General features: G+C 42.2%; 1 protein-coding gene across 3 annotated transcripts in view; it reads right to left on the bottom strand.

Moving 5' to 3' along the window:
• Positions 1-8,904, bottom strand: part of LOC148025219 (uncharacterized) — a 63,760-nt gene extending 54,856 nt beyond the window's left edge. Inside the window, exons 1-3 of one of the 3 annotated variants that reach the window (XM_087695014.1) lie at positions 7,649-8,904; positions 6,409-6,464; positions 6,149-6,318 (exon numbers count right to left, since the gene is read on the bottom strand). In XM_087695014.1, the coding sequence (XP_087551140.1) occupies positions 6,149-6,318; positions 6,409-6,464; positions 7,649-8,765 (1,343 nt within the window). In that variant the 5' untranslated portion in view covers positions 8,766-8,904. The remainder of the gene's footprint in view (positions 1-6,148; positions 6,319-6,408; positions 6,465-7,648) is intronic. The other 2 variants (XM_087695012.1, XM_087695013.1) reach the window with 2 other exon arrangements.
• Positions 8,905-18,540: the final 9,636 nt, after the last annotated feature.

Raw genomic sequence — 18,540 nt, 5'->3', positions numbered from 1 at the left:
CTCAATAATCCTTCTTAGGTCGTGGATGCACCTCCCAAGAGGTATGTCTGATATGAAGAGGCACCAGAGCCACTACAAGGACTCTTCATATCTCACCACTGTCACTTCACTCCAGTCTTTACTTGAGTCTTCAGCAGCTACTTCTTTGACTTCTTTTAGCTCTTTTGCACTTGTATTCACCTCTTTCCAAGGCTAGAAAAATTTCCCAAGCTACACTCTCATCCAACAGAACACATACAGAAGCATATAGAAGGTCTACAGAGGGTCAACAGAGGCTCAACAGAGAGTTACAGAAGGTCAACAGAAACCATCACAACCACATAACTCATACCAAAACCATTCCAAACCATCAAAAATCACTTAATAAGCTTTCAAACAATCTCAAACCCTATCAATCAATACTCCATCCTTCCATACAGAGAGAAAACAAAACAAAACAGAAGCTCAACAGAACCAATCAAAACATATCAGATCATCAACAGAACTTCACATCTCTACTAATAAACATCATGAGCTTAATAAAACCATTCCAACCTATCAAAAAACTCTCAAACCACTTCCAAACCAATCAATCATCTCATAAAATCAACCATTCAGCTCTCAAAAACAACAAAAATCAGCCAAAAAACAGGTCATTTCAACACTCAATAGTCATCAGAACCTCATAACTCATACTCAAACCATTCCATACTATCAATAACTATTCAATAAACTTCCAAAAGATCTCAATCTTCATTAATCATCAATCCAAGCTTCATACATAAGAAAATCAGAACAAAACAGAAGCTATACATAGGGTATACATAACCAATCAGAACCTTAACAAAACATCATAGAGCTTCATATCTCCACTGAGAATCATCATGAACTTCTAAAACATAATCAATATCATCCAAAACACTCTCAAACACTTTCATTAACCATGCATCACTCTAAATCTATCAAAAATCAATCATTCAGACCTCAAAAATAACAAAAATCAATCAAAAATTCAGTCTTTTTCCACTCTCAACAACTTGTACAAAGGTTGAATATCTTATGCGCAATTAATGGTGCAACAGTGCATCCCGCCTGTGCCAGCATACAGTACGAGAAGGAAAGCTAGGGAGCCTTATAGTGCCATCCACATGAACAATTGTGTGAATACAGGAGGGCGACCGAGTTTCTCACATCCCATTGATTGAATCCTCACAGCCACTTGTACAAAGGTTGTATATCTTATGCACAATTAATGGTGCAACAGTGCATCCCGCCTGTACCAGCATACAATGCGAGAAGAAAGGCTAGGGAGCCTTATAGTACCATGCACATGAATAATTGTGTACTTTGTGCATTGAGAAGCTCATCACGTGCGTGCAATGCTCCCTTCACACATCTCACCTCTCTATTGGATATGAAGGGCTAAGACTGGTCACTCATCCCATCCTCTATTGCTCGCATTATTGATGAATACAGAGGACAACCCATACTCACATCCCCATCCGATTAGGATAAAAGCTCACATTGCTCTAGGTTTGTGAATGAAGATCAGCTTCGTTTGGTTGATAATGTCCATGTGGATTGGTTGATGAAGAGGTATACCCAAGGAGGTAGCCAACAAGTCCGGTACTTGGATTGCATTAGGAGAAACAGTGTCTGTTGGAGGAATCAGAAGCACTTGATGAGGTTATAGGATTTAGCGCACCAAGGAGGTGACTTGGAAACTTCTGCTGCAAGAGTTCTACTAGAGATTCAGTTATCCTAGACTGCAAGGTGTTACTACATTTTCCACAACAGCTTCCCATCCAAGGGTATATACCACCTTATCTTGGAATGAGGCCTGTTATGATAGGGAATTTCTTCATTTTCTCTTATACATTTTTATTTTTATTTTCATAAATTTTTTTCTTTTCTTTTTTGTTTTTTTCTTTTGCCCTACTCTCGAGGGTGTTTCTACATTTTCTCAAAGAACAGATCGGCATGATAGGGATCGAAGTCATTTTCTCCCATAACCAATATATATATTTATTTTTCTTTCTTTCTTTTTGGAAGAGGAGAATGGAAAGAACGCCATGTATCAGAAACATCTGCACCACCTCTGATGCATCAAGCAGAAAGAAAACCAAGGAGGAGGGGAAGGATGCTATGAGGGGCTAACAGAATGAAACCACATCATCAGGATCAACAAGCGGGTTATCAGGAGCATTAGGTAAATCCATATTGCCCATTGTGCAAGGAATGAGAAAGCTATCGACGGTGATTATCAAGATCCCCGGGAAGGGTAATACTTCTTAAGACGATAGCCATTAATCAGAAAAGGATTATCCAAAGCATCGACTGACTGGACTTAGACAAAGCCATTAGGGTTGACGACAAGTATCTTGTAGGGGCCCATCCATCGTTGTTGAAGCTTGCCTGAAAACTTTCCAAATCGACAATCATAGGCTAGGACTAAGTCGCCTTCCTTGGACTCATTCTGCTTGATAAAGCTCTCATGATAGGCCTTTCTACAAGCTTGTGTGGCTTCCATCCACTGTAGAGCCATCTTGCAAGTCTCATCGAGACATTGATTCTGACAAAAGCTTGTTTTTCTCACGGCTCTAAATACCAGGAGGATATTGTTGAATTGTCAAGAGGTTGCCTATGTCTGCGTACCATGGGGTAATAGTTTCGACTAGAAATAAGGAAGCATCATCTAGGAAGGTCTGGATCATCCTACTCTTCTTTATTGCTTTGAGGGATTCGTGACAGATGATCAGTCAGAACATGGGAGCGACGGGGTTTGGTAACCACTTCAAAGTCAAACTCCTGAAACAAAAGGATCAATCTCATCATTCTTCCCTTCACATTAGCCTTGTTCATCATGAAGGACAAGGCTTCATGGTCCATGTAGAATTTAAAGTGCATCGACAATAGGTAGTGTCGAAACTTCTCCAAGGCAAACACCATTACCAAGCACTCAAGCTCCGTCACTGTGTAGTTCTGTTCTCTGTTGGTTACTTTCCAAGTTGCCAAATATATAGGTTGATCTAACTTCGAGGAGCCCTTTTGACATAAGACTGCACTTAGGCCTTCAACTGATGCATCATCGTGTGCATATGGAACTCCTTCATCCAATCAGGAGGCTGTAGGATGGGTGCCTCAATCCTTCAGTAGGTCTTGTAGGACCAATAGTTCTTCTTCTGGAAGATTTATACCCAACTTTAGGTGGCGTTCAATACCTTTAGCATTCACGAACATCAATTGCTTTTCACCTTCCACTTTGCAGATGAATGTCCCACGGACTACTTCTGGGTAGAGATCCAACCCCTTCAAGGGAGTGGTCTCCTCTTCTGATGATTCACTCGAACTTATGTCCTCTTTTAATTGAGGCTTAGCTCGCTCTTTGGGAAGCTAAAAGGATATCATTGCAATTTTAGGTTTGGTTTAAGGATGAGTTACTTCTTGGCACAAAGACTCGTCTTCTGAGGATGCATCCAAGAATATCACATAACAAGAACCTTATGTGATCCATTTAAGTCACCGAATTAGTAGTTGTTAGCAAGGTACATGCATCATCATCATCTTCTCTTAGGAAGGGTAACTTTGGGTGACAAGAGCCACTGCTGAAGGAAGGCATATTCTTCTTAATCCATTTCTTATAGAGGCTTTATGGCATGACTCATTAATCAGTCCAAAGGGTACCATAGTCATTCTGTTGAGCAGAAAGGGATCTTTTGCTTCCGAGGCTTTAGAACTTCTAGCACTTCTTCCTCATCTCTTCCTTCTGCGAGGAGGATAGGCTCTTCTAGCTCGCTTTCATAGTATTTCTCTGCATCATCATTTCCGTCCTCTTCAGATTTTGTTTCTACCTCTGTGGGGCCTCTATAAGAGAGTAACAGACTCTATGTTATGTCCTCTTCTTCTACTTTGGTGTCTGTCTCTGTCTCTATCTCTGTTTCTGCATCCGGCTCTAGCTCTGCTATGGCCATGTAATAGGGAGAATAGTACATCCGTGCTTTTATCTCGTTGTCAAATGTAATTTCAGAAGTCAATTCGGGTTGAGGTAGGAGGTATTCACCCATTGACAGAGACTTTGCTTCCTTTGGGAGTTGTCTTACAGTACCCACTATCAGGGACTGCGCCTCTGTTTTCTTAGGAAAGATCTATTTAACAACCTCATCCTCCCCTAATGTACCATCTATTACTTCATTAGAAGAGTCTTTTGTTACAACTTCGGTGGAGGTGGATCCATTGCCTTTTTGTGATCCATACAACTTCAACACCACTTTGTTAGGTCCTTTGCCTAGGGTTAGGGTTACTTTGAACCAATCCATCCTTACTCTTGCTTCAAAAAGCCAAGGTCTTCCCAGCAATAGCAGAGGGTATGAGATCCCGTATAGGAATTTAGTTTGACCACCATATATGTTAGCCAATAATTCCTTCCTATGAGGGTTGCCTTCACGTATAAGAGAATGCCCAAAGACTTGATTCTACTTTGGTTTGCCAATCGGATAAGCCACTACATAAGCTACATTCCTTGCAAGCTTAGATCCTTCATTATCACATCCATCATTATGTTTACAGATGAGTCTTCATCAATCAATGTGTCTGTTATAAAGCATCCTTCAATCCATATGCCAATCTCTGGGGTTCTAAGATCCAGGAAGGCGTTGGCTACATCCACTTCCTTCACATGCTCTAGGGCTTTGTTAGACTTGGTTGTTGTTAAGGGAGTAATCCTTAGGTCTCTTCTTCTTGTCGGTATGCTTTTGAATTTCTTTTGATAGCTAGGAGACAACATCAGCACAACTGTCAGAATGTTAAGTTTGATTTAAAAGTATCTAGGTCTTTGACCAAATCATATTCTTTGATAGGATCCACAGGCTTCTCCAATCGGCTAGGGAATGGGGCCACTCCCACTTTTATCTTTCCTATTTCTTCTATGAGCAGCAACATTTGCGCTTCTTCTCTTTGAGGAGATACTTCGACATCCTCTATCTCCTGGACCTTTGGTCTTGTCTCTGCAACTGTCTCTATGGCTCTGTAGTGCTCTATACTATATTGTTTTATGTTGCACTGTTCTGTTTCTCCTTAGGAAGGTTGAACTTCACAGCCTTGGTAGAGGGAACGCCCTCTTTTTGAACTTCGGTTTCTCCTTTCTTTGTATGTGTTATTGCGGCCACTTCCAATTCCACCAAATTGGAAGTAGGTCCTTGGGTGTTCTGTTAAGTATAAAGAGTAGCTTTCACAGGAGCTGGACTTGGACTGCAGTGATACCTTCTCCTTTGCATTGGCTGCATAAGGCTTGTAGCCTGTGGACCTTCTAGGATTTGGACAATTTGGTAAGATATCACACTTTTCTCAACATCTATAACACTCCACCTCTGATTCTGGCTACCACTAGACTATTGTCCTCTCTGTAACTCTAAGAGGGAAACCTCTGTGGGCCGAAATTAAAAACAAACTCCCTAGGCTTTGGTCCAATGTCTTGCATTGTCATTTTGGATTCCAGCAAGTTGAACATTGCTTATTCATCTTTCTGTCTTCTATCGTACATCTCTTTCTCAAAGAGCAGATATCCTCTATATGGCTCTTCCTCAAACAGTATGAACAGAAGGCTCCAAGAATTGTTGGTTTTCAGGTACATTCAACGGTGGCTAAATATCCCGTTTAATGGCACTCTCCATACCATGTATTAGAACACATCACATCTCTTCCACCTCTTGCAAGAGTGGATATATTAGCGGTATTCACCTTCAACATCTGTAGTTGTTCTGTAATCACATCCATAAGCTCCTTCTTGATACTTGCAACTGAATTGGACAAGTAGTCCTTCAGATTTTCACCTCATGGAGTACTTGTAGTAGGGTTTTGGAAAGCTTCTGTGATCATTGCATACACTAGCTGGGTTGATCCAGAGGGTCCTCTATTCTGGTTTTGATTCATAGCTCATCTTGAGACTGGGGGTTGTTGATTCCAATTTCTACTACAATACTAATATTACCCAACCAAAGAGGACAACCCTCAAGTGAAGCTTGGCCTTACCAAGAGTTGAAATCAAGGGGATGATGAGATCCTCTTCTCTTTCAAAGATTGTTAAAGTTGAAGCATTTAAAATACACTTAACATAAAAAATGTTAACGCAAAAATTGCATATGTTAATACATCATGTCATGATTTCACTTACCTATTATTGGAAATAAGGTTCCTCGCAACTGCGATACACTTGACAAAAATTCTACTATTTCTTTTCTTTTTTCTTGGCAAGTTTCGTGACGACATCTCTAATAAACCTTGAATTTTCACAAGAAGGGCTTTGTATAGTGCATCATGGATGAGTTTCTTCTCCTTGTCATGCTACAATAGAACCGACATAAATCCCTTAATAATGTTCTCAATAGTTTTAAAAGAACCGATATTTTGAGTAGCGAAACACATGTAGCTTACCAATATATCAATATCAGAAAAACTTGTGAGTAACAAGTCCAATACGAGCTCATCACCTGCAAAAGTTAGTGTCAATAACATAACATGAAATAGCTAAAATCTCTATTCTCCACAAAAGAGAAGACAAAGTTTAGGTTCAACGTCAGAATTTATGAGTAATACTTTCGAGATGTATAGTTGTTAAATGCATTTGTGACATTTCAGAACATGAATCTATATCAGAATTCAGAGCAAAAGGAATCTTGACAACATTACAAAACATCCTTGAAGACGCACATTGTTGTCCAAAATTGTTCATAGTTTTTATTGTAGTTGATGAGGGAGATCAACAACCAAGACCTATGGTTGTTTTAATGAATCTATCCTAGAACTTTCTGTCATCAAGGAATTTATCAGCTTTGCATCATACCTCTGATAGGTCATCCAAATCACACAAGATTTTGCTTAATTTCCTAGTCAACCATATAAAGTACAAACTCCAAACTGGGGTAGAGCTTCCAAGATTCTCAATCTAACCTTCCAAGGAGAATATATTTCTCTTTGTTCAATAAAATGCCCTTTGGTGTTTCTTCCCCTATTTGCTAAAATAGGAGCCACTATACTGGATTATAGAATTCAACAAACTATATTGCAGTAATCTGTGCATGCACAACAATATCCTTTACACATGGCACAGCCTACCTCGGATCTCACCTCATCCTGCTCAAACTTCTCCAGCCTCCACAATGGCTTTTTGCGCAGCTTCATCCTAGCCAGAGTCAAATTTAACCCTGCTGAAAAATTTTAGTATGGGCAAGTTGATTATAATTCCAACCCTCCTTTTTTTCTTATGGCAGTCACCTTTTGTGAGGCTCAAATATGCTGGCACAATTTGTAGAGGCCAGTCCCTCTTATAATAATATGCTCTTCCATATACTTGATCTGAAGTACATTTTCAAGTATCTACAAGCCATGATCACATATACAACTAACTTATTTTTAGGTGCTTCATTTTGTTCACATAGGGGCATGCTTTCAAAGCAATCCTTGGGCCAATGGGCTACCTATGCACATTCTATCCTTTCTTCTGCCAGTAACTTTAACAATTTGCAGGCCTTATCACTCGCATTGTTCATCAGCAATCCAAAAGGCAAACTTGGATATAACAACGCTAAGACCTTTCTTTACTCAAAGACTTTTTGTAAAGAAGTAACAAGATGTCAACATGAACTGGAGCTTTATATATGTGTCTGATCGTTACCATGTTTTAAAGCTGCAACTCCATGAATAGCGATCCTCCCCAATTCATCCATGAGCTTAACCTCAGCACCATCACGTTCTCTCTCCTGTGTCTTCATTTCTTTTCGCTGATGAAAAACCGTTAGTATCAATTGTATTAATACAAACTCCACAGTGACAATCCTGGCTAAGTTGGTGAACTTAACAGACTCTGCTAGATGCATAGTTTCCAGAGTCTTATTGGGAACAAGAGGGAACATGAGCCTAATTTTCTCTATGTACTGAAGGGATTTGTTCCATGATGTAATTCCCTGTAGATTTATAGACCCTATCACTGAGGAAAAACTGTCAAGTAGAGGTGGCCATTGCAAGGATTGTGTGGACAAACTGTCACTTGGACACTTGAGGCAGATAACCATCATGCCAAGAACTTCTTTAACAATGGCTTGTAATGACCCAATGAGTTTTGAGTTCCGTTGCAGCGTAGTTAAGTCTGCCCTATTATATTTCGAAACCTCCTGCAGGGCCTGAAACAATAGGAAGGCAACGGGTGCAAACGCTGCTAGTGCAGTGGATGAGCTGGTGTGGCCGATAATGAATGGCTTGAGAGTCTGCAACAAAAGCGCACATGAGAGGACGACATCATCACTGGCATCACTAGAAATCTTCGGTTGTCGAGCCTGTCGCTGCCGCTGTAACCGTGCCTGGTATGCTGCCAAAGCCCAAAGCACATTCACAGGTGCCTCGCGGCACGCCCATGCGACCTGTTCCGTGCCTCCTAACAATCCCACCCGCCTGCTACTGCCCTTTAACCAGCTGGACAGCAAGGCAAAGTGTTCTCTTGACAAGAAGACATCCTCTTCTGATGCGGTTTTAAGAAGCTGCTCTTGCAGGGCGGCGACGGCTGCTGCGGCCTGAGTCGGGTGCAAGAGCGCAGAACGAAGCTTGCCTGGGGGAAGCTCGTTTTTGAAGCGATCCAACGCTTGTTGCAGGTCCTGCGAGGAGAGAGAGAAGCAGTCCACCTCGTTGCTCTCGACGAGTTGCCGGGCTACGGCTTGCAAGAACTTCTTCACAGGTTCGGGACGCTTTTGCAAGAGAGCCCGCTGCTTCTTCGTCTTCTGCTCTTGCTCGTCCGCCATTGTTCATCGGTGAAGAAGCGATTAGGCTGGCTGTACCATGACACTACTCCGAAGTATCAATACGCTGGCTGTTCTTTTTTTTTTTGGGTAATCCAGTCAGAGTTACAATATAAGAAGTAAAATAGTTGCTTCTTTAGTCAAGGAAGACTCTCGTAAAGCTGCTGTCATCACACTCATACACCTCCCACATGAGCAACCATAATGGGAATAAGTGCATTGTGGTAGAACCTTTTGTGATGTGGCGAATCTACCATAGTGAAACACTTCCTCCCTCGATTACCATGGGATGAAGTGTATTTGTGGTCAAACCTTGCCATTTCACCACGCAGGAATGACATGCATCAATAACCAATGCAACCTCCTTTTGCAATCTCCCAACGACAATTTCAAGAGCAAGCGATCAACTATGGCTATGTAGAGGATCCGGGACGGAACTCTCAAGATGCACATAGCGATTGGCGGCAAATTCTCCACTGTTGCACTATTAAACCCTCTCCCATGCCCATGTCCATCAAGCGTTACTACTTCTATGGCCTCCCTCCTTGCAAACGCTTCCTCTCAGTAGTTCCTTCCACAACAAGTGCACATTACCTCCATTCTTATTTGCATTTCTTACTGTCTACTTCATTTTTCCTTTTCTGAGTCCTCATGATACTCATCAAATGGTGGGTTGTGTGTGGGGCGGTCGGAGGACATGATTGTGTTTGTGCAAACGTAGCAGAAATTCTCTGCTATGAAGCACACACATGATCCTCCCCCTATTTGCAAAAATTCATTACAATAAAAATTCTCTACATAAGGCACCATTCTACTTCCCATAATGTTTGCATCTAATCAAACATCCGCAATGATTAAACCTTGGATTCGGGACATCGGACTTGCCACAGTTTTGTTAGATGACAGAGTAGGATTGGAGCAACAGAGAGTGATTAGTCAGCTCATCCCATTTCTTTCATTATTTCCCTTGTAACTAGTAGAGTTGAATAGTTACAACTAGTTCATCTAGTCAATGTACTAACTGTGGTTAAGTCAAAGACCACCAACTTATTAAATGTCCCACACTTGATGTGTACAGCTGGACATACAGTTAGACTATCAGTCACACACATAGACAAATAGACAAAGCTTGAAGTCTTAACACTCCCCCTCAAGCTCAAGATAGCTCCTGTACATTGATTGAACTTATCTTTACCCAAAGACTTGGTAAAGATATATGCTACCTACTCATCCGTCTTCACATGCATAAGATCCACTCTGCCTACAAAAACCATCTCACGAATGAAATGGTAATGTACCTCAATATGAGTTGTTCTGGCATGGTAAATTGGGTTTGTTGCCAAAAGTATGCTACTAAGATTGTCACAAATAAAAGTCACTAGAGCATCCACCTGCATATCCAACTCAGCCATTAGCTTAAGCAACCATGTAATTTCACAGGCTGCCAAAACAACACCTATGTACTCTGCCTTAGTACTAAACAATGCAATAGTCGGTATCCGCTTCTTGCTACTCCAACTGATCATCCCACGTCCAAAGCTGAAGGCATAACCACTTATAGACCTATGATCATATGAGCATCTTACCCAATCCGCATTAGTGTAACCAATGAGTTTCAGGGCCTTATCCTTCTCATAGAATAGCCCATGATCTACACTAGACTTTACATAATGCATAATCCGTCTAATAGCATCCAAATGTGGCTTTCTGGGATTCTACATGAACTAACTTATGAGCCAACAGCATAACTCAAATTAGGTCTTGTGATGGCCAAGTAGATCAAGCTTCCAACCATATGCATGTACATAGTGACATCATCAAATTCAACTCCAGTAATTATGTCTAACAAAATTTTGATCCAGAGGTATATCAAGTGGTTTACATTCAACCATTTTTTTAGCACTTCCATGGCCATATTTGATATACCTCTGGATCATCCACATAAATAACCAGCACTACCAATCCTCTATCTGTCTTTTGCGTAACTGTTGATCCTTGCATGCCATGCTCTAGAAGCTTGTTTCGGTCCATACAAAGCTTTCTTCAACTTACAAACATAGTGCGGAAACTTAGGGTGTGCATATCCTTCAGGCCAATCCATGTAAACATCCTCTTCCAAGTCACCATCGAGAAAAGCATTCTTAACATCCATCTGCCGCAATTTCCAGCCTTTTGCAGTAGCCAATGCAATCACAATTTATATGGTTGCCATCTTGGCAATAGGGCAGAAAGTTTCTTCGTAGTCAAAACCATATTGCTGAGCATATCCCTTGGCGACTAGCCTTGCTTTGTACCTCTCCACACTGCCACCCAACTTGCATTTAATCTTATAAACCCATTTGCAGCCAATGGTCTTTTTTCCATCTAGAAGTGGAACAAGATCCCAAGTGCTATTTTCAACCAAGGCAGCCATTTCCTCATCCATGCATGTGCAACAATTCTTATCCATCACTGCTTCAGCATAAGTGACAGGTCCTTTAACCTCCATAACCTTCATCATATAAGCATAATGCTTCGCAGAGTAACCACTGTAAGTCAGCCTATCCATAGGATACCTAACCCTTTGCGAGCATCTGAGCTATGATGCACTACTAGGTTCCCCTCTCTCATGAGGCGAAATATACCTGGTCTGCGGAGTACCAGGCATATACACAATAGAAATACCAAGTTCACGATCAAGACTATCAACCGAGTCATAGCCTGAAGTCATCATGCCAGGTGTATCATCAAACTTTCTCTTTCCCTTTGTTGTCCATCATGTCATATCTCCCCCTCACTAACATAATGGTGTCAGTGGATAATGAGCCAAAACTCTGCAATCTCCCTATCCATGGAGATACAAGGGATGATACATTCGTAACACTAGGACCTGTCAATGCAGTACTCTGTTGGCTGCTGTGAACCAACTGTAGAAGCATGTGTAGAAGGCATGTCAAATGGTACTATTGTAGGTGATGCATATCAAGTAGCCATCTCATCAAATATAACATCCATCCTCACAAGTGTCTCCTAAGTAGAGGGATCAAAACATTTATATACCTTCTTTTCTTGCGCATAACCAATAAAGACATACTTATGTGCTTTTGGATCCAACTTCCTTCTCTTTTCATTAGGAATATGCACATAAGCAATACAACCAAATGCTTTCATGTGACTGACATCAGGTTTGTAGCCATACAACTTCTGAAAGGGTGTCACATCATGAATGCTTGCAGTGGGAGTCATGTTCAAAATGTACATGGCTGTCATAACAGCCTTAGCCCAATAGTAAAGCGGCATATTCTTCTCATTCATCATAATACATGCAGCTTCCATCAATACCCTATTCTTCCGTTCAGCTACTCCATTCTATTGTGGAGTGTAGTTGCATGTAAGTTTCCTATGAATACCATTTTCAACCAAAAAATATCACACTCATGTGATACATACTCCCCACCGCTGTCGGATCTCAAAAAAGAGATGTAACAATCAAATTCTTTCTCAACCTACTTCTTGAACTGCTTGAAAACACCAAACACCTCATCCTTTGCTTTCAATATATAAACCCAAGTATAGCGACTAAAGTCATCTATGAAGGTCACATAGTATTTAGAGCCTCCCATAGATGCATGATGGGCTGGTCCCCACACATTAGAATGGACCAACTACAAAGGTCTCGTGTCATTTTATACATGCCTGACAAAAGACAATCGTGACTGTTTACCAAATTGATAGGCATCACATACACAACCAAGATCAGTGTAGGTAAACTTTGGTAAGCTAGTAATAAGCTGTTTATTTTGCATCAATTATAGCCACTAAATATTTATATGCCCCACTCTCTTATGCCATATTTCTAGGTCTTTGACTGTGCTTAAACCGTGAGCAAACATTGCTAATTTCAGATGCGGTAAAGTGGCATCTAATGTGAACATCCTGCCATGTCTATGACCACGAGCAATCCATTTGCAGCCATTACCAAACTCTACAATGAAGCAACCATACTTATTAAAATGGAACTACAAATTCTACTCAATCATCTGACCCATAAACAACAAATTCTTCATAATGGATGGGACATGCAACACATCATGTAGATTCTTCTTCTTGCTATCATGAATCACCAAAGGTACTATGCCTTTGTTCTCAATGCTATGTTGCGTATCATTGCATGTGCATACATAGTCGTTCTTGTCAAGCACCACATCTATGAACTAGTCACCATGAGGTATTATATGATTCGATGATCCCGAATCAATATACCAAACATCATATGCATTCAACTTCTTAGCAGCCTTATTTTGCATGTAAGTCACGGCAAACAACCGATCTGTGGAATCGTCCTCTGTATGGTTGGGCGATGCATAATGTCCATGATGCTTGCCCTGCTTCTTCTAGTAGTCCTTGGCAATGTGTCCGTACTTGCCATAGTAATGACAGTCCTTATCCTTATTAGGATTGTCAGAGACACGCTGTGGCTGCTACGAGCCTCTGCCCCTAGGGCTAGATATCCCCCTGGCTCTAAAATTGCCACCTCCTCGTGCATTTGAACCCTATTGGGTATTACTACCATCAAACATATTCTGTGGTGCTCCTTTGCCACGAGCAAATCCCCTATCACGGTTGCCACAGCCATGTTGATTCGAGTAAAAGACAACATCCTTGCTTTTAGAGCTGCTAAAACTAGTAGCCAATCCCAACTTGACTTCCTCATAAATGAGCAATGCTACAAGTTCATTAAAATCTGGCATTTCAGCCCGCATAGATATGGAGGTATTAAAAGATTTATATTCAAGCCCCAAGCCATTTAATGCAATTGCAACCATGTCTTCATCCTTCACCTGTGTGCCAATGGATGCTAGCTGGTCCACAATGGTCTTAATTTCAGTGACATAATCTTGAATAGATGTGGAAGCTCTCGCTTAACCGCCAAGACCCACGGACTGCTTATTGTTTCAAGCGTTCCAAGCCAAGCACTAATGGCTACCTCTCACATAGTCGACGCGCCATCCATATCTACGTGTGTAGTGAGCTTACCTCCATGCCGATTGAGTTACCTCCTCTCTTGCGCACTCTGGTAGCTCCACGATCCAAGTGCAAGCTTCAAGCAAGCTCCATCCCCAAGCTCCACGCTCCAAGCTCCATTGCCGCGAGTAAGACAAGAGAAGAGAAGAAGAGAGGAGAAGATGGAGAGCTTCTCCTCCTCGGTCCCTCACCCTCACACACTCACTCCCTCACACTCTCACACTCCCTCTCTCAAGCACAAGCTCAAGTAAGCAAGAAGAAGAAGAGGAGAGCTACTTTTGGCCACACACAAAAATGAGCTTCTCATTCACTTTTCAACTTTATATACAAAACCCTAAATCCCTTTTGGGCGGTCATCCCCTTTTCCCCTTTTTTACATGGCCCTTTTTCCCATTGTCCTTCTCTCTCCCTAGCTTCCTTTCCACCGCCTGTCTACATTTACAAACTGCACGGGTGAGAGCCTGGCGCTCCTTGAATTAAACCATGATGCACTTGTGCTCTTTTACAATAGTTTTGACTTGCGCTTTTCCTTGTGCGCCTTTGTCTTTAGTTTCTCTTTGCCTTGGCCTTTGTCTTTGTCTTCTGTTTTAGCTTTCTGAACTTTCCACCGCCTGGCACTCTTTTACAAGATTTCAGGGTGCACCTTTGTATTTTAAAATGCACCTTTTCCCTTTTGCATTTGCCTTGGACTTTTTAAGGTTGCCCTTGCGCTTTTGACCTTTTCTCCTCTTCTTTCTTCAGTCGAGCTACCTTTTTTCCGCCTTTGCCCTGCGTCTTTTTTATTTCCTTTTGCTTTCTTCGTGTTGGGGTTAACATTACCCCCCTTCTAGACGAGTGCCAGTCCCATGGCACTCATCACTGTCGTAGGTAGCAGGCATTAGTATGCACCGAAGACGTGGGTGGCAAGGACGTCTGTTGGTTGCCATGGCAGAGTGTTGGTAGTGGTGGGGAGGAAGGTCGTTGGGGGCACGTTGGTGGGTTAAGTGGTAGGTGGGAGGGCAATGGGAGTTGGTGGTAGGGCTATTCTTTGGGGGGTTGCACTGATGGAGTACAAGTGGCGGTTTGTTGGGGATTCAGTGTATGATGATTATTGGCAGATTTACAAGGTGATAAGGATAGGAATTCAGAGTCGAGTGTTGATGAAGAGCGAACGGCACCTTCGTTGGAGTCGTCAATACCTGCAATTGAAAAACCTCCCATGTGGTCTCTCCCTAAGGGTAGTGCTAGTCTTCTTTATCGTGCACAAGACATATTTTGATTAGTTTGGGAGACAGGTCAAACTCTAAGCAAGCCTATTGTCGGCCTAGTTCCTTGTATAGCAATGGGTCAGTGAAGCAAGGGGCTAAGTTGATGGAAAAATTTATCGATGAAGATGGGGAGTACACTTGAAGATTGCTTGAGACATCATTATAGTCTTGTCAAGGCAATGTAGCATAATTGAGCTCCTTGATGTCTTAGCTTTTGGTAGCTAGTGGCTACTTGTAGTGCTTGAAAAGTATGGTGTACTTTTCCATTGTCTTTCATGCCTTGCTTACCACTGTTGATTGTAATGGCATTGAGATGGAGTGCAAAAGAATTGTGCAAGTGGTTCAGGGTGACAGGTCTAACCATAGGCGAGGCGAGCTCCCTAGGTATGTCCTGCCCTTAATGTGCCCTGAACAATTGTGGGGGATGTACAAAGGGCGAGGGGATTAGGAACGCAGCCAGTCGACCAAGGTCACTGGACGTACCTAATTTGAGGACCCCTAGGTGCGGTGCTGTGATCGTGTGTGCTTTTTTTTTTCTTTTTTCTTTTTTCCTTTTCTTTTTTTTTCTTTCTTTTTTTCTTTTTTTTTGGTGGAAAAAAAATGAATACAATCAATGCCATACATTGAGGCTATTAGCCTTTCATTTGGATTGAGAAATGTTGGGATCCAAAGGCTATGAAGAATGGGTATTACAGAGATGATTGTGTCACCTGCCTTAATGCTAGAGGAACTATTGTCGATATGAAGAGATACACTAGAGATTTGCAAACCTCTTTGTACCATGTGAGACTTCGAACAATTGAGGTAGCACTTTGAGTGAGCTGTGCATGGACAAGGGCAGAGCATCTTATGAATTGAATCCTCGATGATGAAGAGACGTTCGCTCTTGTTGAGAGCGTGGCTCCTGCCCTAACATAGAGTTTAGCCAAGAAGGAGGAGATAATTGATGATTATGCTTTGGTCGTGCTCAGTTGCAATATGTGCTTTCTGCAGAGGTGTCCTTGGGTTCTCATCCTGTGGCGTTTCCGTCATGGCTTTTGTTTCTTGGTATTCCTGTCATTTCCTCCATAATGGTTCTTTGTGGGGTTGGTGGTCTTGTGTTGACTTGGATATTAAACGCTTCTAGACAGTGACCTGTGTCATTCTGCATTCACTTGGAAAGGCGTGAGAGTACATGCAAGTCACATGCTTCAACCATAATGAAAATGTCTAGCTAAACAAGACATCGCCAACCTGAATCCCTTAGTTTTGACTTGATGCGTATCACCTGTACTTGGTCATCATTGCTCATGGGGTGTGTTGGCCTTTGCTTCTTTTGGTATTATTTACACAGTCACAAAACACGTTGTTTATTTATGTACATATTCATGAAACCATGTCACTCTGTGAGGATAAAAACCAATTGTAGAACTCAGGATTGTACTCGAATGTGGCACACATATCTAGCTTCTGTGGTAGCCTACTCAGTAATAATAAATATTTGGCAACATCGAGTAGCATGGTGCCTTGTCCGAGTCTACTGGAAACATGTAGCTCCTCCTCAGTGAGAACTTTATCAATCAAAGGGCTCTCTAGGCTAGTTCCAGCTAGGTCCATACCTCGAACTGTAGCTAGAACTCGAAATGAAGTTGGTGCCACATAGGTTGGATCTCTTTGGGACCGCCATTTGGCCAGTCACTCCTCTGAGATTGTCATGATTTGGCTCCAAGTTCGGCCACTGAAGCGCGGTTTTCAAACCAACGTTTTTCAAATTGGCTTCTACCCTCTGATTGTCGCTTTAATTGCTCTATCTTTAAGAGATTTGGCTGGCAGAGCATTTCATTAAATGTCACGGTTAAGCGTAGTTCGTCAGCCTCCTCGTCAGAGATGAGTCGCATGCGTTCATGTAAGATATTGTCATAATGTCCGTCAAGATATTCTTGCTCTTCCCACGATAGTGGATAAGGCAAATATTCCTCAAGCTGCTCCCTAGGGAATGTGCCCATGTCTGCATGAACATAGACCCGTGCGAATAATTTCAGTGTAGTGTCCCACTCGGTCAAGCACTCTGCGACATCTCTATGTTCTATGAGGGCTTGCTCGGTTGCTATCTCATGCAAAGTTCTAAGGGTTTCCTTGGGCTTTAGCATAGCTGGGGGCTCAGGCCCAGATGAGCAAGATTGATCAATGCCAGGATTGCTTATGCCTTCGAGGTTTTCATGTTTCTCCTAAGGCTTTATGGTAGTTGTGTCATGGTTCTCCTCGGATGTGACTGACGTGGTCTTAGCATCCTGTTGTGACAGTGTTGTATCCACTCTTGATTGGTCGATGCGAGTTCTATTGTTGGTGGATTGAGTGTTGAAAGAAAATATTGATGGCAACATTTGCTTTGATTTTTCAGAGCACACGGATGTGTCCGAGGTTTCACCGCTATTAGGAGAGGCATCAATGGGTTCATTGGTGGATGGACTCGATGCTTTATTCATCAGCTCTCCAGCGCTCTTCGTCTCAATGTTCTTGGGGTCCACAATCACCTGCAACTGTTGTTATTTTCGTTGTTTTCTCCTCTTTTTCTTGGTCAGTGAAGGTGCATCTCTCAACAACTCAGGACCCTGGACTCGGTCAACCGTTGATGTGCTTGGTTGGGCCTCAGCATTCTCTTTCTCTAGTGTGTTCTTATGGGACATAGCCGTGGCCTGTTGAATAGCCTCGCTAGGTTGTGAGGATACAACTGCCTCCCTTTTTGGAGAGTCTAGCTCTTCCCTTCTGTTTAACTCCTCTAGCCTAGGCTTTAGGTGCTTTGGAAGTGTTGGAGTTGTCAATGAAGTTGGTTGTGACACCTCCTCCACAGGTAAACTACTAAGGGCACCTTCTACAAGGGGCATTGTCACGGCCAAGGGCTGTGACTGTTGTGATCCCTGATTGGAAGTAGTAGCAGCGAGTTTAGTGGGCTGGCTACCCTTGGTGGATTGCGGTGTTAAGTCCCTGGGGCGATCGGAAGTGGTCGTGTCTTTTGTTGCCCTTTGAGCACTCATCTGTGTAGATCGAGCATGAGTTGATCTAGTCACGTTAGGTTGCTCAGGCATATCCTTGGGTCGAGAGCTACAGATGGTGTCATGTCCCTCCTCTTGGAAATTTGGAAGCTTAGATGGAGATAGAGATTGGAATTGAGCAGTCGCCCTTGACAACTGCTGTAGTGCTTCTTGTGTCTGTTTGGGAAAAGAGGGCGTAGGAGATCTAGGACTTATAGGTGGGTGTGGCACTAGCTAAATGATTTGCTCAAGGCTATTAGACGATTGTGCCATTTTCTTTGTTGAGCGAGCAGCCTTGCCATGAGCAATGTTGTGCCTATGATGCTTGTTCTCCCCTTGGGAAATCAAAGGCTCTTTGGGCACTAATGATTTTTGTGCATGCTCAATGGCTACATATGACATCTGTCTATTTAGCATGCTAGGCTGAGACCCTTTCTTTCGAACAATCATGTCTGGTTTGTTGCCTCGAGACCTAGAGTTTCTCTTAGATTTTCTCCTGTGCTTCATTGCTTTTGA

This window comes from Lygodium microphyllum, chromosome 15, assembly GCF_053477565.2.
Source record: "Lygodium microphyllum isolate KBCC chromosome 15, Lygodium_microphyllum_v1.1.10, whole genome shotgun sequence".
Taxonomy (NCBI): domain Eukaryota; kingdom Viridiplantae; phylum Streptophyta; class Polypodiopsida; order Schizaeales; family Lygodiaceae; genus Lygodium; species Lygodium microphyllum.
The sequence above is the reverse complement of the archived record's forward strand: the minus strand, read 5'-3'. Positions and strand labels throughout refer to the sequence as shown.